The sequence below is a fragment of the Vulpes vulpes genome, chromosome 13 (assembly GCF_048418805.1).
Source record: "Vulpes vulpes isolate BD-2025 chromosome 13, VulVul3, whole genome shotgun sequence".
Taxonomy (NCBI): domain Eukaryota; kingdom Metazoa; phylum Chordata; class Mammalia; order Carnivora; family Canidae; genus Vulpes; species Vulpes vulpes.
This window is the reverse complement of record NC_132792.1, coordinates 122,826,029-122,853,399: the sequence shown is the minus strand read 5'-3', so window position 1 is coordinate 122,853,399 and position 27,371 is coordinate 122,826,029. Positions and strand designations below refer to the sequence as shown.

Below are 27,371 nucleotides of genomic sequence, written 5' to 3'. Positions count from 1 at the left end.
CCATTGCAATAAATATTATTTTCATTAAAATTCAAGAAACATTAGAATTAAATAATAAAACAATCCAGATAATCCTTTTATATTGTTTCTTCCCATGTTTTCTATAGAGGCCTAGCAAAAATTCCAGCTAATTAGGGTTTCTCTCATCTCCTAAGTGAAGGACACGATCGAGTTCAATGCATGAGGGGTGACTATTATGATACTGATATTCATGGGTGGTACGTGAACTCCCTTAGGACTTACAAAGCAATGAACTCTTTATGGTATCTTAAATGACCATGTTTTATGTAGATCAATCTTAGTAATCACTCTTACTACTTCGTGATAAGCAAAGCTGCAACTTTTCTCTATCCTCTAGAACAGAGCTGCTCTAAGTCATGACATGCAAGGTGTCCAGCCTTATAATGACAGGGGGAGGTTTTGCCAGATGGCCAATCAATCACTTCATTGATTAGTTCAGCTGACTTTTCAGGAAAGGAAGTTGTGCGCTGGTTTATATCCCAATACAAGCTGCTTGTCTTGTTGCAGGCCATAAACTGTTTGGGACCTGGCATTAGGTTGTTAGACCACACTGAGCAGCACTGACCTACGTCATCTAGAGTAATTCCTGCATGCATAAACATTAAATAAAACTAACCAGGAACGTAACAGTTCAAGCAGTCATTAAAAATGAAGAACTGCTGGAGTCTTATATTTACCAAATGTAGGGAACAAAATGCCTCTGAGCCATGTCCCTTGTCCTCCATATCTTGGTTCTGCAGGAAACCCATCCCACCAACCTGAAACCATGGAAACCAGGGCATGGAGGAACGCATGGCTGTAAGTGAAACTTCTGATCTTCAACAAAAACACAATCACCAAAGAATATAAAAGGAGAGCTGCCTCCATTCACCATGACTTTGTATATTCAGGAAATGTCTAATATCATTCTAAGACTTTAACGACAACTACTACATAACACACACTTGTACAAATGAATGTCCTTCATAACAGGAACCATTACCAAAGTGGGAATGCCCAAGGTCGAAATAAAAGCTACTCTATGCACAGACCGTGAAGCTATCAGTTCACCACTTCATCACACTGTTATTAACAGTTGGAGCTTTCCCTACTAACTTACCGTTCATGAGCTGGTGGTACACAGAGGGAAGCTTCCACTCCTGGAATGCGGTGTAAGTGATTTAAGTCTGAAAGTACCTCCTCTGCAACCAAGAGGTTCTTTGTCTCTGCATCGTCTATGGTGCCTACAAATCATGCATGAAGAATATTTACGATAACTTATGCCTGATGTTTAGCAAGCACTCAGGATCTTTCTTGGGTGATTACTTATTAACAAGCTTGCTGGATCTGCTTTTTTGTACTTTTAGGTTTTCTCCCTTGGCCTCAGAATGCCAACAGATTCTTCTAGTAGTCTGAACCCAGTCCAAGAACCCCCCAACCTACCACTTCTTTCACTTGTGGCTTAACCTGCAAGTGTCATACATGGATTGGCTCAGTCCTTAATAATCAAAGTGGTAGAACTATTACTCCCATTTTACAGATGAGGAAACAGAAGCATAAAGTTACTGCTTATCCCAGGCCTAGTAATAGCTGAGATTCAAATCTGGCCTTTTTCACCCAATAGTCTGCGCTATATAATCCCCCCCATGAAACGTTAAGACATTAATATTCTATCTGAGACTGCCTAATCTTTTTAGGAATAACTAATGAAGATACTGTCATAAACATCCTCATCTGTTTCATGATTTAAATATTTTAGTGGAACAGAGCATGTCCAGGCTGATGTATACTTGGAGACAGATGCCATTCACGAGGACAGTCCTAGGCTCTTAGACCAATTAATAATGCTTGTGTTTATTACATTAGAGACATCATAGCCCCAAAGAAACTAGTATGACACAGATTTTTATCAAAGTATTTACCTTTACAGATTTAAAGTTAGGAATGACCTTTACATATGTTTGTTAAAACTGTGTGGGGGCACAAGACTAAATTCTGATCCAATTCTAAGCTACATCTCTCCCCTCTCTCTGGTGTTTCCTTGGCCTCTTCCATGCCTCCTGTAGAAGCACTTTCCTAACTACACTCCAAGTGCTTGTTCGTTTATATATAGTCCACCAGGCTCTAAATGATAGGCGGGCAGGTGCCATGTCTGCTGTATGCACTGTCAGATCCTCAACATGGACCACACACATGCGGGAGCCCACCTGTTCCACAGACAGAAGGAAACATAAAGACTCTAAGTTTGTGGGCCTCTAGATACTTGTTCTGATTGTCCGGTGATTATTTTGGAGCTAGGGATGGTACTGCTGGACCTGGTTTCTGAGCAGCTTTCGAGAAAGCTGAGGCTTCTGGACAAGTTAGAAACTGTAGGAACAACCTAGGCTATAGAGAGTTAGTATTATTACTTCTCAGAGCTCTAAGAGGGCCTTAGGCATATGCATTGTGTCTAGAACCTAGGACACTGTAATCATGTCATTCTTGGATCCTGATGCTTTTCTTCAGTGGAAAGAATTCTAGAACACATCTTATGAATGAAGACCAGGAAAAGAGTTCTTACCTGCCTGTTTCTCCAGGTCTGGAGAAGCCCCTTCTGACTCAAGCACATCTTTATCACTGTCCTTCTTCGTTGGTTCAGCTACGTTAATGATTAGCTCCACAGAAGAGCTCACTGGCTTGGAGGCCACGAAAATACCTTCCAGGTCTCCTGGTGATGGTGCATCCTGATACTCCAAGGTGGTCTGGTCTGACTTGGTTGAAGCTCCGCTACTTTCTCTGCTCATATCCAGTTTCTCCAAACTCTGAGAAGGAGTGTCCTGTGACCTCACTTCTGCTTCCTGATGGTCCTTTTCAGGACTATTCAGGGAAAAGTCTGTTGTCTTAGCTTTGCTCTTCAGCCATTCACTTTTTGCTGGAACTCCACATTTCTGGAGAGGTGTAGTAACAGAGAGTCTTGTTTTGCTGTCATCTGCACCCTAGTCAAGTAAAAGGTTTTGAAAAAAAAATTCACCAGGAGAAATCAGCTAAGTCTAAGCTCTCCATCTGATCATTCCCACCTGTCCTATGTTTGGTATTTCTCTAGACAGTCACTCAAAACTCACTTATTCTAAATCCATTCTCTCCAGATACGTGGCTGAAAGTTAATGGTTGTTACTGTGTCCTTGATTGGGAATAGAACAGGATTTCCTAAAGACTAAAAACAGAATAGGCAAGATGACCCACTCCCACCACATGGATTCCTAGTAACCTACAATAGAGCTTTGATGAAATACCATCTCAATAGACACCCAATAAGGAACTTTAGTAAGAAAGCCGCTACAACATAAGGTAAAGAACATGGACTAAGGAATTACAAGGTCTTGACCAAATAGCCATTTGATTATAGGCAATTTACTTGGTGCTTCTGGGTCCTCTTTTAAAGGTTCACTTGTAAATGATGAGTTTGGCTCAGCCAGTCAATGCCATGAGATTCTTTCTGAACTAATAATATTTTCCGATTTTTATTTTTGTGTTGTGTGTTCCCACCCCCCCATTTCATGCCTATCAATGAAATTATATAAAAAAATCTATAGTCATCTTATTTGAATTGATTTATCTGGGGCTCCTGGGTGGTTCAGTCAGTGAAGCATCAGCCTTCGGCTAAGGTCATGATCTCAGAGTCCTGGGATCAAGCCCCATGTCAGGTTCCCTGCTCAGTGGGGAGTCTGGTTCTTCTCCCTCTGCCCCTCCTCCTGCTCATCCTCGCTCTCAAAAAAAGATTTATTTATCTTACCTTTTACTTGTAAAAGCTAATACAGTCTTCATTTGTTTCAACTATTATCAAACTTACTCCAGCAGTCTGTTTGGAGGCCATGTCTTCTTCCATGAATGAGATTCTAGTTTCCTTAAGCCGTAATGGAGGGGTGACAGACCTTCCAGGTGACAGAGAGGGAGATGGTAAAGGCGGTGTTCGGAGACCAGACCTTAAGATGGACTGAGGAGTGAACTCGGCAAATCCAGAGGAAGTAACCGACATGGCCAAAGTCTTAGCTCTCTGCAACAAAGAATGAAGGCCACCACCAGTGTTTGTAAACACCGCTTACATGAGGATAGATGGAGTAAACTGAGTCACAAGGCTACCTGTGTACTCATCTCCAATAAACATACCAACATAAAGTTTCATTACCAATTACTGGAAAGAAAATACAAAATTCTACTCAGACATTTCTATACCTAAGGTTACAAAACCTAAAACTATGTCCATTCTAAAGGTCTTGCTTATTCTCAGTTTAAGTTCAACTTAAAAAAGAGGAAAAAGAGTACAGAGAGAAATTATTGAGTGGATGCCTATAAAACTTTAGTCAGGTGAAGAGATAGGACAGTGCGTATAGAAAAGAATTGAGCTTAATTAGAGCAAGTTAATACAAAATGATGAGCCTGACTTTAAGAATGTCATAAAAAATATCATCTCATCACAGGAATCCAACAATAACTGATTATTTATGAGAATCCTGAGGATTTATCAATTAATAAAAATAATCAGCATAGACACTGTTCAGCAGCAACCATTCCTTCACTTCACTTCTCCCCTAAAGCAGATAGCTGTAACCCATTAGATACATTTCAATATTATACTCATGTTTTTTTCTAGACTGTTTCTGGTGGCAGGCACAAAATTACTCCTTGATTTGGAGAATATAAAATGTGATTTTTTAAAAGGATGAAAACAGGAATCACGGCCCTGGAGAGTAAATATCAGGTATTTTAATAAGCTCCTCAACCTTCTTTTAGTAATTATTTTAGGACTGACATTTGTTGAACTATCTTTTAATCACTTTGAAAAGTAAGAATCCCCTGGCTTCAGTCTCCACACTGACTATCCAGAAACAATGGAAAGAAATGAAGGTGGAGTACTTCCAGAACTCCATCCAGAACACTGGATAAGTTGCCAGCACACAACAGATTGAAACCATTCTGACAACGGGATGGGGAAAAGGTGCCCACTCCCTGCCACCACAAGTCTAGTTTTATGGTTTCCCATTTAATAGTTTACCAGAGATGGTGAAGGAAAAGGAATTTAAGACAGATAGACTGCTAGGAAGAAGGAGTAACAGTGCAGTTTCATCAAAGGAGAGAATAAATAAAAAGAAACCTGAGAACTAAAGCATCTGACATAAGAAGGAAGAAACAGCAGCATGGGAGAAGAAACTGGTGGTGGTGGTGGTGGTGTGTGTGTGGTGGTGGTGGAGCAACTCAAGAACGTGAATGCTTTTTTCAGAGGTTTTAATTTAAGGTTTCAACCAGTAATAACCAGAGATCTGGGTTACTCTCAGAACACAAGATAATTGTTAACCTTGAGTACAACCTCAGATTAGCACTACAGGTAAACTTAGTAATAAAGTCCTACTTAAGAAGATGTAAAAATACAATCAATATTTTGGAAAGGTAACACCCCCAAAGAAGGCCTAAAGCTGTCAACTCCCCAGAGACATTAGCCAGAGCTAGCTTATTTTGCCTTGCTGCTTGAAAAGAATCCCCTAGCTTCACTATGAATGCAAGGTATGTAATACTCACCTTCACTACAAAAGGAGTTTCAAGTACACGTAATTCTAGCGTCCTGGAGGGACTGTGAGGTGATCCTTTGAACAATGAACTGGATGCTAGGTATAAAGGAGATCTTTTGGGGGTTTGCTGAATAAATCCCAAACGCTGACAAGGCTGGTGCACAGGATGAACGACCAAATCCAGTGGTCTGTAATCAGAGGACAAAGAGAGATCCGGGTAACTAATTTACTGAGGTATGGTGAAAAAACAAACCCAAAAAACTCATTATGCCATGTAATTTGACTTCTATATCCGCTGGTAAATATAGTTACCACATGAAATTGTAAATTCAGTCAAGGATATTAATGAAAATTAGGAATTCTAGGCAACAACAAATGCTGTAGTCCTCCACCTTCCCTTCTACCAATATTCACTGATAAAGTCATTTGCTATAGCTCATTTTTATGAACATGTAAAAATTCCTTTTATCTACATGTGAAGTACATAATGAATGTGGTTTGCTTTACCTTTATGGTTTCTATCGAAATAGAAGACTGAACTCCAACACACAGAAGTTTTTGAAACTAATGAGGTCAATGACAAAATGGAGCCTACACATTCTGAATGGTTTTCTGTAATGTCCTAGATGTAGTTTATACAAATGATGAAACTAATCTCATTGATAAATTATATTAAGCATGCATAGTCCCAATAGTTTAAAAACTTAACAGATAAGGAATTTAAATTCAAAGGTGAAATTTTCAGATTATAATTTTTGATGGACCATTTGCATAGGTCACTCCTTTCCCAATTTCCTAATAAATAGTCTATTTTATGGTTATATTCTCTATAATAAAAACAATATATTTTTACTTCCTCAAAATGACTCTCTGGCCCAGGTGAGAATAGCCAGAAAGGTACAGCATGTTCTGGTCCCCACTGCTGTGCCTTTCTTGTCCTTTTGTCCTCTACATTCAAATAAGATTTCACAACTGGGATAGCAGATGAACGCAGATCACAGATGTGTGCTTTAAGACCCAACCTGTTCCCAGTGGGAAATATTTATAGGAAGCATTTCCTTAATCCTTAAATGCTTGTTATTCTATACTAGGCACAGCTTTGAGACTTCCACCAAATCAAAAATATCCAATCGGGGGCAGCCCTGGTGGCTTAGCGGTTTAGCGCCTTCAGCCCAGGGCGTGATCCTGGAGACCCGGGATCAAGTCCCATGTCAGGTTCCCTGCATGGAACCTGCTTCTCCCTCTGCCTGTGTCTCTGCCTCTCTCTCTGTCTCTCTCATGAATAAATAAAATCTTTAAAAAAAAAAAAAAAATCGGGCCATTAGACATTTCTCTCTATTGTTGGTTCTAATTCTTTTCCTTCTCTATCTCATTTGTATTTGTAAACCATCTGCTTACTTTTATACTGAATTAGCCCATGTAGGTATTTTGTTAAGTGCCTTACACTGTGCTAATATTTATCTCCAAAATGTTCATTTATAATGATTGCTTTTCAAAAGCAGGGCCCGTCCAGCAAAGGTACCTACTGAGTTAAAACGAAATTCTTCTACTAATGAGACTCAATATATTTAAATTACACTAAAACAATTATCGTTGCATGCATGCATTAGGTTTTAGGATTTCCACAAATCTTTGAGCATGACACACATTAGTAATCCATTTCAGAGCATACACGTACACAAAACATAAATTGCACAAAACAGCATGTAGCCTTACTATGTGCAGTGCCCACTGATATCGCCTCTGCTAAAGATATACTAGTCACAATCCATTAAGTTTACTTATTACCCACTAATGCAAAGCGGAATTAGGGAATGGAATGATTTATATAAAAATAAATATTCACACCTCAATTGACTTTCTTCAATCTGAGTTCACCATAGCTTTGGAGGATTCTCAAAATACTTTTCTTTAGGTCCTTAGGCCATTAGTCATGCTTCTGAAAACTTTTATTATTACTCCCTTCCTGAATTCCCGATCTATCAAAGCACAAAGGGACTGAGAAAAAGGGACTTGTCGGGAGAAAAAAAATGGAACTACTACTAGGAAAACAGAATGACAGTAATAATGACTTTCATTTGAAATAATCTTCCTGGTAATTAAAGGAAAACAATCTCAACCTAATTAAATCTAACCACTCCCCTCCCCCAAAGAGAAAACCCCATTTTAAGCTTTGAAAAAAATACGCTCACTCTAAGCAACTTTGGTGCCAACCATTTGTAAATTATTAATTTATTCTGAGTACCTTATTCCATTCTATTATAAATTCAGATCATTTTATTCCCAAAATAATAATGTGATTTTGTTCCTGATAAAATGTCAACAATCAAATTTACAACAATCAGGAGCCTGATGTTAAAGACAAAGAATCAAACACTAAGACATTGTTTTCTCTGCTACTGAGGACACCAACATCTTTTGCAACTATCCAATATTCTTAAACAAAACAATCACAATTGCATCCTGGATGCAAAACTTCGACTTGACTATGTTTCTATTATCACAGTTTAAGGTGTCCAAGTATTACTGCATCTGAAGCCATGGAACACATGTTAGTGGACTCTGCTGTACAGGAGAGTTTAAATGAATTGACCAAGATTAGTTATGAATTATAAAAATAATCTTCATTCAGGGATCAATCAACAAGGAAGTGATATTAAAGAACTTAAGTTAACAATTTACTTTTTGCTCATGATTTTTAATGAAAAAAAGTTTCCTTCTTTTCTCTAAGCCAAAATTCTAAGTAGGCTAGGAGCTGGTGTGAAATTTCCTAAAATTACTGTACTACTTTCCAAATTATTTTTTTAAAAATTAAAAGCAAAAAAAAAAAAAAAAAAAAATTAAAAGCAGTAGAAACTCATTCAAAAATTTAAAATACTATAAAATTTTAAAAATAATTAAAAATGACAGTGTAATCATTTTCTAGCACTGTGACTTTAAAATGATTTAACTAATAAGTCTTACCTAGAAATTTTTTGTGATGCTTTTAAAATTGGTGTTCCAACAAATGCCTCAGGCACTTGTGGATGGGGGAGAGGAGATGGTTCTCTTCTAGGACTGCAAAGAAAATAAAAATGGAACTTTTGAGTATATACTACAGAGAGTATCAAAATATGCTTTAAGAAGGTAGGATCAGGTAGGAGGAGGGCTTTCACTTTTTACTTTGTATATTTCTGCTTATTTACAAATAATAAACACAATTGCTTTTAAATTAAAAACAAAAAAAATGTTCTTACAATAAAAACAGGCAACATAGGAGTTTTTCCTTTTTTACAAAAACTAATAAACTCTAAGGCTGGATGGCTGATGACTGCTTCTGATATCAAGGAAAGATGAACAAGCGGCAAGACCATAACAGGAGTGAGGAAAACATACCTCTTGTAGGCTGAGCTGCCACCTTTAGGTCCAGTGCATGCCCAAATCTCTCCAATTTTAGATAACACATTACTGATGAAAGCAGATCTTGTTAACACAGCCCCTGTTGCAGCTTGCTTTGTAATAGTGGATAATGGTTGGGGTCTAGAAACTGTAAAACAAAGACTGCACGGTTCAATTTCTTCTCTAACACCAGGATTTTACTAGAAGATGAGTATGAAAGAGTGACTTGAGACACAGGGCTCACAAGATCAGCAACAGTTACAGGTTATACTTAGTTCAGCAACATTTCTATGCAAAAATTAACAATCTGGGTTTTTAGGAGTGTTGAAATTATTGTCTATATTCTCTAAAAATTGGATGGAAGTGTCCAAGCGAAATAAAACGAGGGCTTTTATTCTATACTATGCTGAAAATCAACTATAAGAACTTTCAAGAAAACTTTATATCTGGAAGGAGAAAAAGTAGAGTGGCCAATATAAAAGCATCACTGGAATGAAAGCAAAAATGAGCTAAATACAAGGTAACAATGGTTTCAGAAGGTAACCACTCAATGTCCTTTCTCACCTAGTACTTCATGAGAGTCTTCTATTAGATCTTACCTTCTCGAAGAACTGGTGATGTGGACAGATGGTAAGGCTTAGCTTGTTCAATGGCTAATCTTCGCTGGATTTTAGGAAGGACTTTCCCATATTGCTCGACTATAGCATTTCGAACCTCTGATCTTTCCCGCAGACGAGGATCACGATCATTCTATTGAACGTGACGTAATCAGTAAAAATTTAATCTTCAAAAGCGCCATGTTTATGTATTTACCATCTGAAACATAGTTCTGAAAACCTAAGAATGTTTTCCTCCTCTCTGTATCCATTCTTTCAAACCAAGGACCTCTTACACGCTTCTGAGTGCACTATCAGTCCTCACCCATCCGTAAGGCCCTCCCAACCACTCCACCCCCAAGCCTCGGGTCTTCACCACATAAAAACAGTGGTTATCATTTATCAAGCATTTACATATGTCAGGCAACAGGTCAGCTCAGACACACCTCTGCACATCCCCACAAACAGAGACTGTCACTTTACAGATGAGGAATCAAGGCTCAGAGAATGTGTTCCAAGCACAGAGTGCAAAAAAGAATCCGTCTGACCCTCGAAGGCCATGCTCTTCATACTATGTAACCTTCACTGCTCCTCCACCTCTTCCTCTCGTCCCCCCTGAGTGATTAGTCTGGCAAGACTGTGGGCAGTTATCTAAAGTAGAAATGGCATGTGTAAGAGGATTAGGTAAATAATAATGCCCTCTTTCCCACATGCTAGAGAAGGTAAGAGGAGGATTCTCCAAGCTCAAGGATATAGAGAAGCCAGTGGTCACCAAACGACAAACTCTAACACAACAGAGTTAACCACTTTTCCTTTCCTCTTGTCCCCCACAACAAAACAAGTTTCACTATACCGAAAAATTTGTCTTCAGAGTTTGGTTCAGCCTCAGCGCAGAGACATAATTGGCACGCTGCAGATAATGAACCAGAAGGAATTCGTGATTCCGAACATTGGTGCTGGACTGCAAAAATCTCACCAAGCAGTCCTAGGAAGAAACAAAAGCACTTGTAAGCTACCAACTTCTGCATTTCTGATGAGGTGATACCGGGGAGTCATTACCTGCTCGAGGTCTGTGAAAGGCAGCTTCAGCAAGTCCTCCATTAGGCCCGTTTCCTGGCAGACTTTATACGTGTGTGTCAGGAGCGCCTCTACATTCACACTGGTGGAGTGCTGTCGCAAGAAAGTCCAGGCCTCAACCATGTACCTGAAACCAGCGTTTAGCACGGGTTAGTGTTAGAAAAGCTGGTTTGAAGTGTTCAAAACAGGTGATCCACCTACAGAATCTCAGCGACACCTCATTTTTGTAACGCAAAGTAATCTCTGAGCTGATAGTAAACGCTAATCATTGTGTGGTGAAGTTTGCTGATCTCAACGAGAAGACTTCATGTGATGGTGTTCTTTATCCTTTAAGTGTGAAACAGGAAAGCAAAGTAAGTACCCAGGAATTAGAAGACACAACCTAATATGGTCTGGATGGAAGACAAAGAGTGTGGTGAGACAGAGAAAAGCTGGCTCTTATGGAAACAGAACCCAGCCTGAGAGCAGAGGGACAGGAAGCTGGCAAAGACTTACAGACGCAACAGTGTGTTTATGGGACGGTGACAGGCATAGCTCAGTAAAAGAATATTGTGACTGATCTGTAACCAAGATCTGATCAGAGAACATGGGTTAAGTTCAGTAGTTTTACAAACTACGTGGGCAGCAAGACATCAAACAAAGCAGTGTTTCTCATGACACTGTTAAGTATTAAAAAAATCAAACAATAAACAAAGCCTGTAGATGTTTACGTACTTATTTAGTTAGGTAACTAAAGGTCTTGAAAGAGATAAACTAAAATTGTCAGAATAACTTTCAGGGCTGAGGTGGGTGCTAGAATAAAAACAAAAAGTACACAGGAGTTATCAGGGCAGGAGTTTTCTTAAAAAAAAAAAAAAAAAAAAAAAAAATTTAGGGATGCCTGGGTGGCTCAGGGGTTTAGCGCCTGCCTTCGGCCCAGGGCGTGATCCTGGAGTCCCAGGATCAAGTCCTGCATCAGGTTCCCAGCATGGAGCCTGCTTCTCCCTCTGCCTATGTCTCTGCCTCTCTCATGAATAAATAAGTAAAACCTTTAAAATAAAAAAAAAATCATTTACCTAATTCAAAGTCAACAGGTAATTTTTATTTCAATGGGTATCTTCATAAAAAAGCTTTAGCTATAGTTATGAAAGTCACAAATACCAACACAAAGACTTCTTAATAAACAACACGTAAAAGAAACACAGAATATGTAAACATAGTCATACCAATTAATATTCAGCATGAAAGCGCATGGAAGGAAATTCCGGCAGCATCTTCCCAGATTTCTTGTGGATACAAAGCTCCTTAGGGAAGAAAAGGGCTCCCTCTGCTGACAGGCCAGGGCCAGCTGTTAATTCTATTATTTTGCGACTAGAATGTTTTTACATATTCTGCAGGACTTAGAAAAGGTCAATAATCCAGATAAGTAACACATTTACTGGTATTGCCTAAAAATCTAAAACTGCCTTGTACTTCTCTTTTTTTGCCTTGTACTTCTCCGTGCACCAGGACAGGCAGGAGAGTATGGTTGTTATAAACCTGAGTATCTTAGGCAGGGTGGGTAATTTTTTTCCTATATAAAAAATATGGGAGTATTAAAATGAGCATAACAATTTGTAGATAAAAAAATATGTAAGAAGGATAAATGAACCTATCACCATCAGTTTTTTAAAACCCAGCATAGATGAAGTAGATATGGCACAATCTTGCTATTTGTTGAATCTGATTTAGGACAGATGTATACCACCTTTACCATACTATACTATTTTTGTATACACTGAAATCTTCTTTTAGAAATGCTTGTACCAAAATCAATTTCAGATCAATCAATACCTAAATGGTAAGACAAAAACCGTAAAAGTGGTAGTAGGTATCATGAGAGAACTAGAAAATAATGACACTGAAGTGAAAAAAACCCACAAAAGCCAAATGAAAATACTGGTAAATCTGACTTCATAATTTTCAGCATAACGAAATCCATCATAAAACAAAGTAAAAAAGACAAATGATAAACAAGAGGAAAAAGAAAAATCTCAGGATTAATATACCTAATACATAAAGAGCTCTAACAAGTTAGGAAGAATAATCCCAACAACACACACAAAAAAACAATGGGCAAATCACAAGCAGGAAATAGCATCTTTATGAAAGGGCGTGTTCTCTTATAATTATGGTGAAACGAAACCTATTACTATTACTGCTTTGACCCGTCAGATGAATAAGTATCAACTGAAGGGCACAGCCTAAGGTGATAGGGTTAAAGTTGCCTGACCCTCACAAGGGCAGTATGCCATTAGCTACCCAAAATGACAAATGCAAATATCCTTTCACCCAGTAATTCCACTTCTAGGATTTTGCATCTTACAAACTAAATCTGCACCTGTGCAAAATGTGTGGTTTCCTAAGGCAGTGGTTAAACTGGCAAAGGCTGGAAAACACCTAAAATGTTCACTCAAGGTAGCGGGTTAAATAAATACTGTACATCATAAGGAACTACCATGTGACAGTCAAGAATAAAGAAGCTCTTTTTGTGCTATTATGAAATAAAGTCCAAATTAAATAGATGAAAAAAGTATACTGCAGAAAGACATAGAGTGTGCTATTTGGACTTTAAAAGTCTATGTGTGGGGGGGCGCGGGGGGTGTGTGCTGAAAGGTAAATGCTGCCCAAAACAAGCCTGGAGCTGCTTCTATCACTGATGTGCTGTGATCACTACTACGAACTTTTGGGGAAGAGAAAGCTCCCTAACAGCTTGTCATCGTGAAGGGTAAATTCTTCAGAAGAGCTGAGAAGATGAAGGTTACTCCACTGCCAACACTGACATAAATTTTAAAAATAAGAAAGCCCCCAAATTCCTACTACTCTCCTGCTTCCTATAGTTAAAAAAAACCATGATGGTGGGAAAAAATAAGAAAATTATTTCAACTGATAAAAGGCTAGAAAGTCATTTCATTAAGGAACGCACGGGGGTTGTTCTTGGTAATACATCAGAAAAGACAGATTGACACACACTCCTACGTAAACATAAATACACTACCAACGCATAACTTTCATACACTCGAGGCAACAAGACAAATTCCTTGACTTGCTTCACTGCAGCAGTCTGGAGCAGCACCTGTAGCATCTCTGAGATATGCCTGTACCGAATCAGAACCCATGCAATCTCAACAAATGCTATTTTAGGTGGTTCTATGGTTTTACTTCTGCAACTCCTCTATGGGACACTTTATGGTGCTATTTTTCTTAAGACTAGATAACTGAGCCTTTACTTAGAAATAAGGTTTAGAAATTACACGTTCCCATTATCATAAACATTAACATGCAATGTTTGCTGTGGCTAAAAGGGAATGAGGATCTAGCAAATCAGAGAAACGTTGTGAATGAATCAAAGGACAACAGGATCACAGAGGAAAACCAAGCAACCTTTCAAATATGTTTTCCTGGTTCCAACATGTTTTTTTGATGTAAACATTAGTGATCAAGTACCACCTCTTTCAAGTCAGTAGAGCAAGCAGCTTATATGCAACTGAAAATAATTTACATGCTGCCTGACTACCCAGTACTGGGACTCTAAACCCATTTGTTAAACCTTTATCACTGGCTAGCTTCTTTAAATTTCTTTTTGCTCTTCTGTTCATTCCAGATTTATTCAGCTAGCCAAAGACATATGGCTAATCCAAGTTATTTCATTTCAACAAGTACTTCCTAATTCATTACTTTTGAGGACACTGGCTGTTTCTACCTATCTAGCCAACTCATTATTACGCTACAGAACTCTTCTATCTGAAATTTTTAGAGGTTCAACCCTCTCTTCTCAGAAATACATTCTGTTTAACCCAAGAGAATAAAGAAAACTTATTTTCAGAGTGCTGAAACTGAGTGGTGTGTTTGGTTCATAAACGACAATCTCAGATGAGTAAAGTAACCAATTTCTAAAAATATAATGACTAACAGAACTGACCAAAAAAAACAAACTGAGTTGCATAAACAGTTCCAATCTTACTAAGAAGTATTAGCTCCAAGTAATTTCCCCAACTAATCTGGTTAACAAGAAAACCCAATAATCAGAATGCTGTATTTCCATTAAAAAAAAAAAAGATTATTTATTTGACAGAGAAAGAGAGACAGAGAGAGAGAGACAGAGCGAGAGACAGCGAGTGCGCATAAGCAGGGGAAAGGGCAGAGGGAGAAGCAGACTCCCCACTGAACAGGGAGCCCCAAAGTGGACTCGATCCCAGGACCTAATATCATGACCTGAGCTAAAGGCAGACGCTTCACTGACTGAGCCACCCAGGCACCCCCAGATTGCTGTATTTCCAATCATGCCATTTAATTTGTCATATATGACAAATAAAATAACTGTAGTAACTTATAATATATACTGCTGTAATATAAATGGCAAACATATCATACTGATTAGAGAACATTAAAATATGGCAAAGGGAAGAAAAGAAGCAATGAAAAGATAGGATGTGCTCAAATCCAGTTCAATTTAAGATACAAAATCTGATTTTACAACTCAATAGGACTTCATCCTTCCTCTATATCTCTTGCTTCTCTTCAGCACACTTAACCCTAAACCACCCACATGGGACTATCCAACACTGCCAATTAGCAACAGATATAATTCCAAATCTCAGTTTGGTTTCCCCTTTTACTCAAGGGTACTCTTTCTTCATCCTATTCTAGGATAAAAGGTTTTCTGTATTTTTGTTAATGTTGAAAAATAAAGAATCCTAAGAATATTATACAATGCAACCAAAGCAAGATATTATATATTGCTACCGTTTCATCAATTCCACTTTGTTAAACATATGTGATCAAGAATTTGACAGTATTTTCAAAATATGTACTTACTTATTAGAAAGCAAAACGGTGAGATGAAGGGTAACATCATCACCACTCGACACTGTAGGCTTCATTGTCTGAATATATCTGAGTGCTTGTCTGTGCTCACCCTGACTCATGAAGGCTTGAATAATTTTTGAATGTTGCCATGACACAGGTTTCACGGTAGCTGGGTGAAACAGAAGATCCAAGCCGCTCTGCAAAAATGACACAAAAAGCAATAAATGAAGATATAACGTGCTGCATTTAGACAAAGTAGCTATCCTTTAAAAAGACAGGCAATCCTAAAGTCAGAAGCAACACATTAAATATAACCTGTAAGGATCTACTTTAACCCACAATATGTTTTATTTTAAATAAAAGCCTTATCAAAAGCCCTGTTCTTTTGAGGCCTCATTAAGCTATTATGTAAAATCCTTCTGCCTTCAACTTCATATATCAATGCCAAGTCCTGTGTTCTACAGCAATTGTGTCTCTAACAGAGCAATCACTGTATTTGCACTATTAGTAATTTTTTATTATTTATTTCGTCTTTAGGCAATATAGGACTTGGGATTCTGAACTGTTCCATCTCTGTATACTCGCTGGCTACGATCATGCTTGGTAAAGGTACTGGCTGAGCTGAGTCCACTGTAAATTATTGCAGAAGCAGACTATATCATATCTGGAATGTCACATTTAATCCACAGCTATGTACTCCTTCTGAAATGCTAATGTTTTATGAAAGTTTACTCTAAGTGAGCAGACTTACCCCATAGTCATTATGATCTATCAGCCAAAACCCTTGAATAAGTTTCACCTGGCCCCAAGGAATGGCAAAGGCAGTGGGAAATGATTCAATGCAAGAATCTGTTTTGTTTGGAAAGGAATACATAATATCAAGCAACAAATAAATGGTCTTTCAAAAAGAGAATTAAGGACAATATCAAGAAGAAAATATCCTATGTATCTGTTTAAATGAGGCAGGAACAGACTACAGCAGCAAGAGGCTGGAAGAGACCACTTTTAGGATTCAACAACAGATATCCAAGTATAGCAGTGTTATTAAATGTGGGTCCAGCCAATCCTACAACCACCTCACTCATTCTCAACAGTAAGTACCACCGCAAAGGACATGAACTAAAGTCCACTTTCTTCATTCCTCTAGTCAGTAACTTACTAGCAAACTAAAGAGAGAGAGCTACACACAAAATTCCAGGTACACAGTAGAACCCAGCAGCTTAAGCAAACACATAATGTATTGTCTTATAAATTATGAATGACAGATAGGACACATTTTTACATTAAGAAACAGATATCAGTACAAAAATACCGCAAAGACCGCTGGGCTCAGACTCAATGAGAAAGGTAACATTAAGCTAACTTATCGTGTATTTGCAGGGAACACGTAAGTTAACCTCATTAAGAAAGATCATTTGGCCAGCAATGTTTCAGAGCCACTGTTGGTAACAGATCTGCCATAGACCATCTAAACCCAACTAACAGACCCTGGGTTAACCTTCCTTTAAAAAAATTGCAAATGTGAAACTAAGATTAGACTAGATGTGCAAGTTTCCTACTACTCTCAAATTTTGATTTGGGTAATACATGAATCATTTGACAGTGTTTTAAAGGATACAACAGCATGTTTGCTTGTTTCAGTAACGTCGTCCAGTAGATATATGTCAAGCAGTGCCTATACAAGGGATAAAAAAATTCAGTGTGTTTTATATATTAATTCACTAACACTGTTTTTCCCAGGCCTAGTGCCAGGTGTGAAAAATGCAGCTAAGCACATCCCCCGCGGCCCCTGGGCAGCCCTGTGGTCCTCATGTGGGCCCGTGTTGTGGAGAACGTACATGCAGACTAGAGGGAGGGTACTTTCCCGTGCCGCCTTCATCCCGCTTCCACAACCTCTCTACACCATCTCCTAACTGAGAGACCATTTCGTCAATCATCAAGCAATCCGGGTTCCACTTCCCTCTGCAAAAAGGGCAACATTTAGGATTATTCAATATTTGTGTCAATTCCTACTATCAGAACGATAAGCAGCAAACCCTCAGCGATCCCCACAATCAAAAGAAGAGAATTGAGAACAGGAACCCATTTAGTATCACGTGAAGTCCAGTCACTAAGAATCAGATGAACCCTGCTAAGGCCTCAGGCTTGGTCATCAATAAACCCATGTGCAAAGGTCAGGTCCCGGGGACAGTATGATCCTGCTGCCAGATGCCTAAGACTATGCTAGGTTTTACCATCCACAGCAAACTGCACAAGAGCATGGCAGCTGGTTGAGCATAAACATGCTGCAGTTCAAAGTCAAAGGGCTATGATTTCCATTTTACTACTTGAGAATCTTCTGAGCCTACGGATTCCTTCAAAAAATTTATCACTGAGTGCCCACAAGGTGGTCGGCAGATACTGTCCCTGCCTCCTCAGCTAAGAACAACCAGGGTAGCAGCAGTTCCTACTTCCTATGCTTCCTGTGCAAGTCAAGCACTGCATCCACTACTTAATCTTTCTTTATACTGACTGTGCAACTTATGTGACAAGCAGGATTAGAAAGCATAGCAAACCCATTCAGAGACACACACTCAGGAACTAACAGATCTAGAATTTTAAAATATGCCTAACTGCATATTTTAACTAACTAACTAACTGGATGGCTCAGCCAGTTAAGGGTCTAACTCTTGATTTTGGCTCAGGTCATGATCTCAGGGTTGTGAGATCAAGCCCCCTGTCAGGCTCCATGTTCAGCTGGGGGTTTGCTTGAGTCTCTCTCTCTCTTCTTCCCTCTGCCGTCCCCCCAACTTGCATACATTTTTCCTTTCAAATAAAGAAAATCTGTAAAAATAATGTCTCATAAATCTCTCAAATCGGTGCTCAGTCTCCAAGATTATTTCTTCTAAAGCACCAAACCTGCCACACACCAAATTATACCTAGCACAGCCTTTTAAGTACTGATTTCTGGGTGATTCTGACAACACTCCTGGTTTCTGCATTCGTGAACCACTGCTCTCAACATTGCAGGCTATTCTACAAGTATCACTCCCACTTGAGGAAGAAGGCTATCTAATTCCAGAGACAGAACCCTGCTCTTTCTTCTATTACTTCTGCTTCTTTATTCCAAAGGAACCAATGAGGCTGATACTCATATACTTTAAAAAAGAGAAACAAAGAAAATAAGTCAAAGAAAACAGTGGTTGAAGCACTGAAATGCAACTGTTAACATAAAGAATGTAAAACGCCTAACTGGTGGTATGCTTCATGGTTTTTGATGTACTGGAGCTATTAGTTCTTTTCAGAGTAAGAATCCTCAGGAAAAATACTTGCTTAAGTGATAGAATCTCCTCTAATCAATCGTGGTAACTACTTTAGTTAGGAAATACTGAGTAGCCATACTCAAGTTATCAAATAAAGGTATAACCATTAGGTCAAAGCAAAGAAGCAAACATTACAATTAAAATAATGCTGGTAACAAATTCTGTCACTTGAGAATTCCACACATTTTTTTCTTTCTGTAGCATGATGAATTCTGTTCTGATAAAGCAATCACTTCTTACAAAAGCAACTTCTACAGGTTTTAGAAAGTTCTGGAAGGTACCTTGCTAGACGCTCACACTTCTGTCGACGACTGGTGTAGTAGTTCTGAATTACAGGGTAGTTGTAGTACAACCTGGACAATTGCACAGCATCATCTAGATTTTTTTTAAGAGTTGGGAAAAAAGTCAGTAATATTTCTAAAATATCCCAACAATACCTAAAGTTACCCACATTAATATTTTACTATAATTGCACGATGTTTAGTCTGCAGGCTTCCCAAATTTAAGTAATATATGGCCCTTTATTAACAGATACATAAATGAAAAAAGTCTCTCATGATGGTCCATAAAAAAACAAGGATGCTGGCTTAAAATTCTGGAAAATCTATTGCAGAAATGATTCCACTCCTTAATCATTCCCTTAATTTCAAATGATAATCTAAAAGCAAGCAGTATTTACTATTTAAGTAAAAACCAAAGAAAATAATGAAAGAATAAGATCAACAGGGACAGAAGCACTTCTAAATAGAATCTAACGTGCACCCTGGAAATGTAAGAAGTTAGAGGCTTGAGAAGTCTAAACAGGGGTGCCTGGGGGGCTAAGTGGGTGAAGCATCTGTCTTTGGCCCAGATCATGATCTCAGGGTCCTAGAATTGAGCCTCACATCTGGCTCCCTGCTCAGTGGAGAGACTGCTTCTCCTTCTCCCTCTGCCTCTGGCTGTCCCCACCCCTTCCCTGCTCATGCTAATAAGTAAAATCTTAAAAAAAAAAAAAAAAAAAAAAGTGTTCTAAACAGACACAGCAAAAGTCAAATTCTCTGATTCTTGGTATTGGCATGAATTATTAGATGAAGAGAGAACAGATGAAATTATATTGCTTGATGGCAAATCATCTTGATCAATAAGCATATTAAGAGAACACTTAAGGAGAAAAAGATCAGAGTATAAAACCCACAGGTGAATGGATCTAAATTATAGCTGATGATATCACTGAGCCCTTTTTTAGAAGCTACGTTTTGTCAAATATTCTTTCATGTCATTTGGCACAATAAACATGTATGGAAAGCCTGTTTATCAAGCATAGGGCAAGGCACTTGAGATACAAACTAAGAACGAACGTAAGACTAGAAGAAAATGTGAGAGGTGGCAGAAGAAAGGAAATCTGAAAAGTACAACAACCAAATGATAGAGACTAAAGAACGTTTCCATTAGCATCTATAGATTCAATAAATGTTTTACCTAAGCCCTCTGGTAAAAGCCCAGAATGACAGAACCAAAGCACCACTTGCGTGTACTGGCAGATGAGCCGGGTAACCAGGCACTTTTTGTGTAAGTCCATGAGACCTGTGAAGAGTGGAACACCAGTTGTGTAATGTTCAATTTATCAGCCACAAACGACAAATCAAAACACTGGACAGTTCTCAAAAACGAATTATCTGGTGACCTTTAACAGCATACATGGGTTTTTAAACACACTTAGCTTGAACAAATAACCTCCAAAATGCTGAACTAAGTAACTCACTGACTAGGCAATTTAGGTGAACATGCTTCCACCTTAGCTACATTTCCATTTACCTAGTTTCAGAAGTCAAATGTAGACATTAATGTAAACTAGTACAGTAATACCAATGTAGGTTGTTCAAACCAGGCTTTTAAGTGAAATTAGCAATCTTGGTTAAATGGCAAAACAGAGACAAACATTTACAAGGATTTCTGTGAATAAAAATTTATATTTAAGAATTCAAAACTCTACTGGAAGTTCATACACGCTACCTTAACAGGAAGTTTAACCGTCAAATTTCCCAAGCTTGTATAAGCATGGGCTCATGGCACATCTAATAATGTTCTGTGGTTTCCATTTAAAAATAAGTAAGTAAAAATAAATTAAAAAGGCCTCTTTGCACTTTGCACAATGATGCATCTAAGACATCTATTCTTTCTTGGAGTAAAATCTAAATTAACCCATTCATGTAAGATAAACAGCACACCTCTCTCGGTGATCTCTTGGGCTTCTGTGGTAAAACAGTTTAAGACGGAATTAAGGTTGCTGAGAAGCAGGTGGCACTGTTGGAGAGACTGTATGGTCTGTGGGTCTATGAATCGACACGAACCATCAAACAGTGGTGTACCTGGTGGGATAAAATACAAGATTGGTTCTGACACAATACATCTGAGTTACTTAAAATCACAAACAAGATTTCTCAAACTCCTATTAATCACAGAATTAGACTACACATTAGATTTACAAAAACAAGGCTGAAATGGCAAATGATCTCAAGAAACCCAGAAGAGACAAATACAAATTCCTAGTTTTTTAAGACAGAATGAACAATGGGATCAGAAGAAGGGGATGGAGAGTCAACGGGAGATTGACTAGAAATTAGTTCTAATCATTAAATGCTTCTTCCTCGAAGAAATCTTTCATATCAGATCTTTTATGTACCATGATGTTTTGTGATGATTTTATAAGCACTTTTTCCACCTCCAGTCTTCAAAAGTGATTAAGACTCAAATACTTATTAAAATAAAATCGTATGCTTGTTACAACTCATTGTAGACTTGATTATCCTTTCATTTTAAACTCAACAATGAGTTTACAAATTCATTTTTTGGGGGAAAAAATGGGTATTTTAGTTGCTACTGGCTACATCTTTTAGGTAAGATTTAATTACATTAATATTTAATGGGTAATTGGAAACCAGAAAACAGATGTTAATTAGAAATCCTTCCTCAAATCAATTAGCAATAATCGCGCCTCGGATAAACCTCATTGGCTACGATACTGCCACTGTGCAAAGCTTCCTTCTTCAAATCAAATGATTTCCTTTACTTCCAATACATTTATTTTTTTTCTTCCAATACATTTAATATGCTACACTTTGTATTTTAATTATATTTAGATTTAAAAAAAAAAAAACTCCATTTGGGACACCTGGGTGGCTCAGCGGTTGAGCGTCTGCCTTCAGCTCGGGGCATGATCCCGGGTTCCTGGGTTCAAGTCTCGCATCAGGCTCCCCTTGAGGAACCTGCTTCTCCCTCTGCCTATATCTCTGCCTCTCTCGATGTCTCTCATGAATAAATTAATAATTAAAAACAAAAAAACTCCATTAACCAGTAATGAAGCTCAAGGCAGCAGTAATGGCTAAGTTACCAGGTTCAAACCTGAAGTACCACATTATGCTCAAAGTATAACAAAGGCATATAATTTATGAATGGATCTGAATTTTTTTACATGAATTACATAACCAGTCCTGAAGACATTTTCCTCTAAAAAAAAAAATACATTTTTTTAACCCTGACTCTGAAATACCAGGTGTTTTTTGTTCCTGACTTTAACCGATTACTGAAATACTTGAAATTATTTCATGTTCAAAAGTTTCATAAATATGGCCTAAAATACCACAGAACCCCATGTCTTCCTAGTAACACGGCAGCAGATTCTCTACTACGAGTAACTTATTTATACAGAACACTTACTCATTCATCATTGACACATGATAGAAATAGCAAAAACAAATACTTCTAAATGAACTTAAATCTTACTTTTATGTACAGGGCAATCATATACCCTGAACATCATTTTTGCACAAAATGGGATTTGATATTTATAGGACACCTCAAAACTCAAAGTTCTTGACAGACGAGTAAGACTGTCAAGGAGAAAGATTACTTCAAATGACTGATGACATCTGTTAGAAGACGGAGGTTTTTTTTGCCCTCCTATTCAGTTGTTTTATAGTCATAAATATTTTAAGTAGAAAGTGAGTAAGCAGAGGAGCTTCTGAGGTTACCTGGCACATTCTCCTAACTCTATCTTCAGCATCCTTCATAAATTCATCTCCTAAGATCAAAGATAAGGTTTAACTCTGAAACTCAGTATTGCAGACATACTAACATGTTGCCAGTTTAACAATCTGTTGCAAAATCTTGCTCAAAAAAATAAATTTGTCAGGGTGCCTGATTGGCTCAGTGGTAGAGCGTGGGACTCCTGATCTTGAGATTATAAGTCTGAGCCCCACACTGGGTATAGAAATTACTTAAAAATAAAATCTTTAAAAGAAATGGTTTTCAGGAGCTTGGGTAGATGTCTGCCTTCTGCTTGGGTCATGATCCCAGGGTCCTGGGATTGAGTCCTGTGTGGGGCTCCCTGCCTGGTGGGGAGGCTGCTTCTCCCTCTGCCTCTGCTGCTCCTCTTGCTTGTGCTAACTCTCTTTCTCAAATAAATAAAATCCTTAAAAAAAAAAATGGTTTACAAGTTCCAAAATAAGTTATTATCGTCATGTACTTATAAAACATAAACCGAGGTTAATTTTTTAATGTAATACTTACATAGTCTGTCAAATTCCTCTTTTGTAAAAACCACTTTATTCCATGTCCATTCAAGAACAAAACGCAGATTAGCAGCAGAATTTGGTTGCTCTTATTTGTAAATATCAATGGGGAGAGAGGGAGAATAATTACAAACAAAAAAATTAGTAACTCCAGTGGGGAAACCTGACAGAGACCACACTGAGCAATGCCATCAACACTGACAAGAGACACAAACTGGTACCAAGCCCAAGAGATACAGCAAGGAGAACATCACTTCATGTAGTGCGGCTGTGAAAAATGTAAAATCTCCATCTAATTATGAGGAAAAATTAACAAACACATTGAAAGGCTGGAAAATTATAGGCTTATATTCTTTAAACACGCCAATTTCTTGAAAAATAAAAGCCTAGGAATTGCATCAGAGTAAGAGAGATTAAAAGAACATAAACACTAAACGTAAAGCATATTGTGGGTTACATTCTGGACTCGCTATCCCTATAAATGCTACTGAGGACCTTACTGACATGATTAGTAAGATTCCAATCAGATCTGGAGATCAGATAATAGCATGTATCAAAGTTTTCCTGATTTTTTTAAGTACAAAGTGGTTTTGTAATGAATGCTCTTATTCTTGGGAAAAAAACTGAAATACAAGTCAAGGAACATGATGTCCTCAACTTATTCTCAAATGACTCAGCAAAAATGTGTGTAGAGTGTTTTTAAAGAGGATACACAACAATGGGGATGAATTCCAGAGAATTTTGCTCAAGAGTCAAGCCCAAAAGTTATATATCTACTATATAAATTCATTTTTGAACATTTTGGAAATGAGAAAATTACAGAAGTATAGAACAGACTGGTAGCTCCTGGGGCTTAGCGGTGGGGGGAGGCAGGTGTGTGGGACAATGTGGGGGTCCTGAGACATTGTACCAGAGGCTTACCAGATCTGCAGGGGGAGGGTGATAAAAGGGTATATAGGATCCCTCTACATAATGTCTTAAAACAGCAAGATGACTATAATTATCTCAAAGTTTAACTAAACTCTCCAAAGGAATTAATAATTTAGAAAATTTTAAATACAAAAGTACTTTTTTATTTGTTAAAAATTATCATCTTGGGACGCCTGGGGGGGGGGCTCAGTGATTAAGTGCCTGCCTTTGGCCCAGGGCGTGATCCCGCGGTTCCCGGATGGAGTCCTACATGCTCCCTGCATGAACCCTGCTTCTCTCTCTGCTTGTGTCTCTGCCTCTCTCTGCGTGTCTTTCATGAATTATAAATAAATTCTTTAAAAAAACAAACTAGCATCTTACCTTCTTTTGTCCACTTTTTGATACATCCAGTCAAAAGTCCCAGGCAACTTGTGTGGATCGCTGCTGACAATATAGCTTCTAACTGTTCTTCCTGAATCACACATTTAAAAAAGGGGGAAAAAATAGTAAGAAATGAAGATAAAGGATATCTGATTACAGACTCAAAGATAGCAAGTTCTGTAAGAATACAAACGTTTAGGGGCACCTGGGTGGCTCAGTCGGTTAAGCATCTGATACTTGGTTTCATCTCAGGTCATGATCTCTGGATCCTGGGATTGAGCCGCACATTGGGCTCCATGCTCAGCTGGGGAGTCTGCTAGAGATTTTCTCTCTCCCTTCTTCCCCTGCCTCCTGCCCCCCTGCATGCATGCTCTCTAAATAAATAAATCTTAAAAAAAAAAAAAAAAAAAAAAAAGAACATCTACATTTAAAGGCTTATAAAATCATGACTCACTAGGTGGCTTTAAACAAAAAGCCAGACAGTAACAAGTATTGGTGGTAATACAGAATACCTGGAATCCCCATACACCGATGGTAGGGATACAAGATGGTAAAGCCACTTTGGTAAACTGCCTTAAATACTGCATCACCTCATGACCCAGCAACTCCACACTCAAGAGAAATGAAAACACGTGCCACACCAAAACTGTTCATGAAGCAACATTATTCATCATAGTCCCAAACTGGAAACGAGTCAAATGCCCATCAACTAAAGAACGAATAAATGAACTGCAGTACGTACACTCCTTACAGACATTACAGGACACAGACATTAAACAAGACGAAGGACTGACACATGCTACAACACAGATGAATTCGTATAAATAACAAGGAAGGCTATGAAGACAGAAAACAGATGAATGGTTATCAAAAGCCAGGGGTGAGGAGGAGGGAGGAAAGAATATGGGGGTTTTGTGGGGGCAATAAGTGTTCTAAAACTGAATGTAGGGATAGGTGTACAATTCCATGGATTATTATTATTATTTTTAAAGATTTTCTTTATTTATTCATGAGAGAGACAAAGAGTGAGGCAGAAACACAGGCAGAGGGAGAAGCAGGCTCCATGTAGGAAGCCCAATGTGGGACTCAATCCCGGGACTCCAGGTTCATGCTCCAAGCTGAAGGCAGACGCTTAACCGCTGAGCCACCCAGGCATCCCCCAGAGATTTATTAAAAACTATGGAATTATACATTTTAAGCAAGTGACTGTAAGATATAGCTGTGTCTTAGTCTGTTACTTAAAATCATTATAAATCACACTGAATATCCAAGAAATCTGAATTCCATTCATTCAAGTAGCAAACTTTATTTTATTTTTTAAATGAAAAAAGAGGAGTCAAACAGGAATAGAGGGGCTACAATATGATAAAGGTTCCCCTAAAATGAAGAAAGGCATGACCCCAAATTGGACTCCAGTAAAGCAATTTACATTGACATCAGGAACAAAATAAGAATGTCTGCTGGTACCATTATCTTTACACAGTTTGAAGAGGTCCTACCAAATGCTGTGAGAAGATGACAAAAAAATGGAAAAAGAAAATAGAAGTCTGTATTTGCTGATGACTGCACATCTTGAAATTCTAAGAAATTCTAATGTGGTTAAATATATATTAAGTGAATATACAAAAATCAATTGCATTTTTTTGTACTGGCAATAACCATCCAGAAATGAATACATGAAAAATGTTTTACTAACAAAGAGCAAAACCATGGAACACTTAGGGATTTCTTAGGGAAATCTCAGAATGAGATTTGTTAGAACTATAAACTCTTGCTGATAGAAAACCAACCCTGAATAAATGGGAACATATAACATTTACACTTGGACAAAACGATGATAAAAATATCAATGCTCTCCAAAATCAATGTGAATATAACACTTTTCCAAAGAGAGTTTCGGGCAGCCCGGGTGGCTCAGTAGTTTAGTGCCGCCTTCATCCCAGGGCGTGATCCTGAGTCCCGGGATCGAGTCCCACGTCAGACTCCCTGCATGGAGCCTGCTTCTCCCTCTGCCTGTGTGTCTCTCTGCCTCTCTCTCTCTCTCTCTCTCTCTCATGAATAAATAAATAAAATCTTAAAAAAAAAAAAGAGTTCCAATGGGAGTGCTGGATAAAATCATCTTATAATTAATACAAAAGAATAAATGCCTATAAATTGACAACTACAGAAAAAAAGGGGCCACATTAGCAAATATTAAAGCAGTATCTTAAAATGGCATAGAATTAGATGAGATTAAAGGGATGAAATAAAAACCCAGAAACAACACGGTACAGACAGACACAGGAAATTAAATAAATGTGGTATGTTAGTCAGTAGAATTAGAAAAGGATATTCTGCATTCTAAGCTATAGTTATGTATAGCACAGCTGGACTCTTCATCATCTGGGAGAAAGAACAATCAACCTTTGATGTGACACACAAAGATAAACTGAAGCCTTAAATGTTAAAGAAACATTTAAATCTTACGTATTTTTTTTTAAGATTTTATTTATTTATTCATGAGAAACAGGCACAGACATAGGCAGAGGGAGGAGCAGTCTCCCTACAGGGAGGGATGTGGAACTCCATCCCAGGACCCTGGGATCACGCCCTAAGCCAAAGGTGCCCCAGGGTTAGATTTTTAAGCCAGAGCTATAAAATATATTTGACTACAAAAATATCAACTTGTATGTAGCAAAAGATACCATAAAACAAATCACAAGGAAAACAGTAGGGGGGATATCTAGAAGACTGACAATAAAGATGGTAAATATATATCATAGATTTCCATAGCCAACCCAGTAAAAAAAGGGTTAAGACCTAAAATAT

The 27,371-nt window shown here is 38.1% G+C and overlaps 1 protein-coding gene and 1 pseudogene across 16 annotated transcripts in view; both read right to left on the bottom strand.

Moving 5' to 3' along the window:
- AHCTF1 (AT-hook containing transcription factor 1) overlaps positions 1–27,371 on the bottom strand; it is a 77,490-nt gene that overhangs the window by 14,644 nt on the left and 35,475 nt on the right. For all 16 annotated transcript variants that reach the window (XM_072732788.1, XM_072732790.1, XM_072732789.1 and 13 more), the window contains 18 exons: positions 24,564–24,654; positions 23,272–23,361; positions 20,931–21,071; positions 20,182–20,286; positions 19,005–19,098; positions 17,260–17,383; positions 17,040–17,096; positions 16,173–16,319; positions 15,431–15,618; positions 10,577–10,721; positions 10,371–10,502; positions 9,521–9,671; positions 8,919–9,069; positions 8,508–8,600; positions 5,554–5,731; positions 3,830–4,033; positions 2,561–2,975; positions 1,121–1,244 (listed from right to left, as the gene is read on the bottom strand). In XM_072732788.1, the coding sequence (XP_072588889.1) occupies positions 1,121–1,244; positions 2,561–2,975; positions 3,830–4,033; positions 5,554–5,731; positions 8,508–8,600; positions 8,919–9,069; positions 9,521–9,671; positions 10,371–10,502; positions 10,577–10,721; positions 15,431–15,618; positions 16,173–16,319; positions 17,040–17,096; positions 17,260–17,383; positions 19,005–19,098; positions 20,182–20,286; positions 20,931–21,071; positions 23,272–23,361; positions 24,564–24,654 (2,630 nt within the window). The remainder of the gene's footprint in view (positions 1–1,120; positions 1,245–2,560; positions 2,976–3,829; positions 4,034–5,553; positions 5,732–8,507; positions 8,601–8,918; positions 9,070–9,520; positions 9,672–10,370; positions 10,503–10,576; positions 10,722–15,430; positions 15,619–16,172; positions 16,320–17,039; positions 17,097–17,259; positions 17,384–19,004; positions 19,099–20,181; positions 20,287–20,930; positions 21,072–23,271; positions 23,362–24,563; positions 24,655–27,371) is intronic.
- Positions 21,677–21,742, bottom strand: LOC112923596 (U4 spliceosomal RNA; annotated as a pseudogene).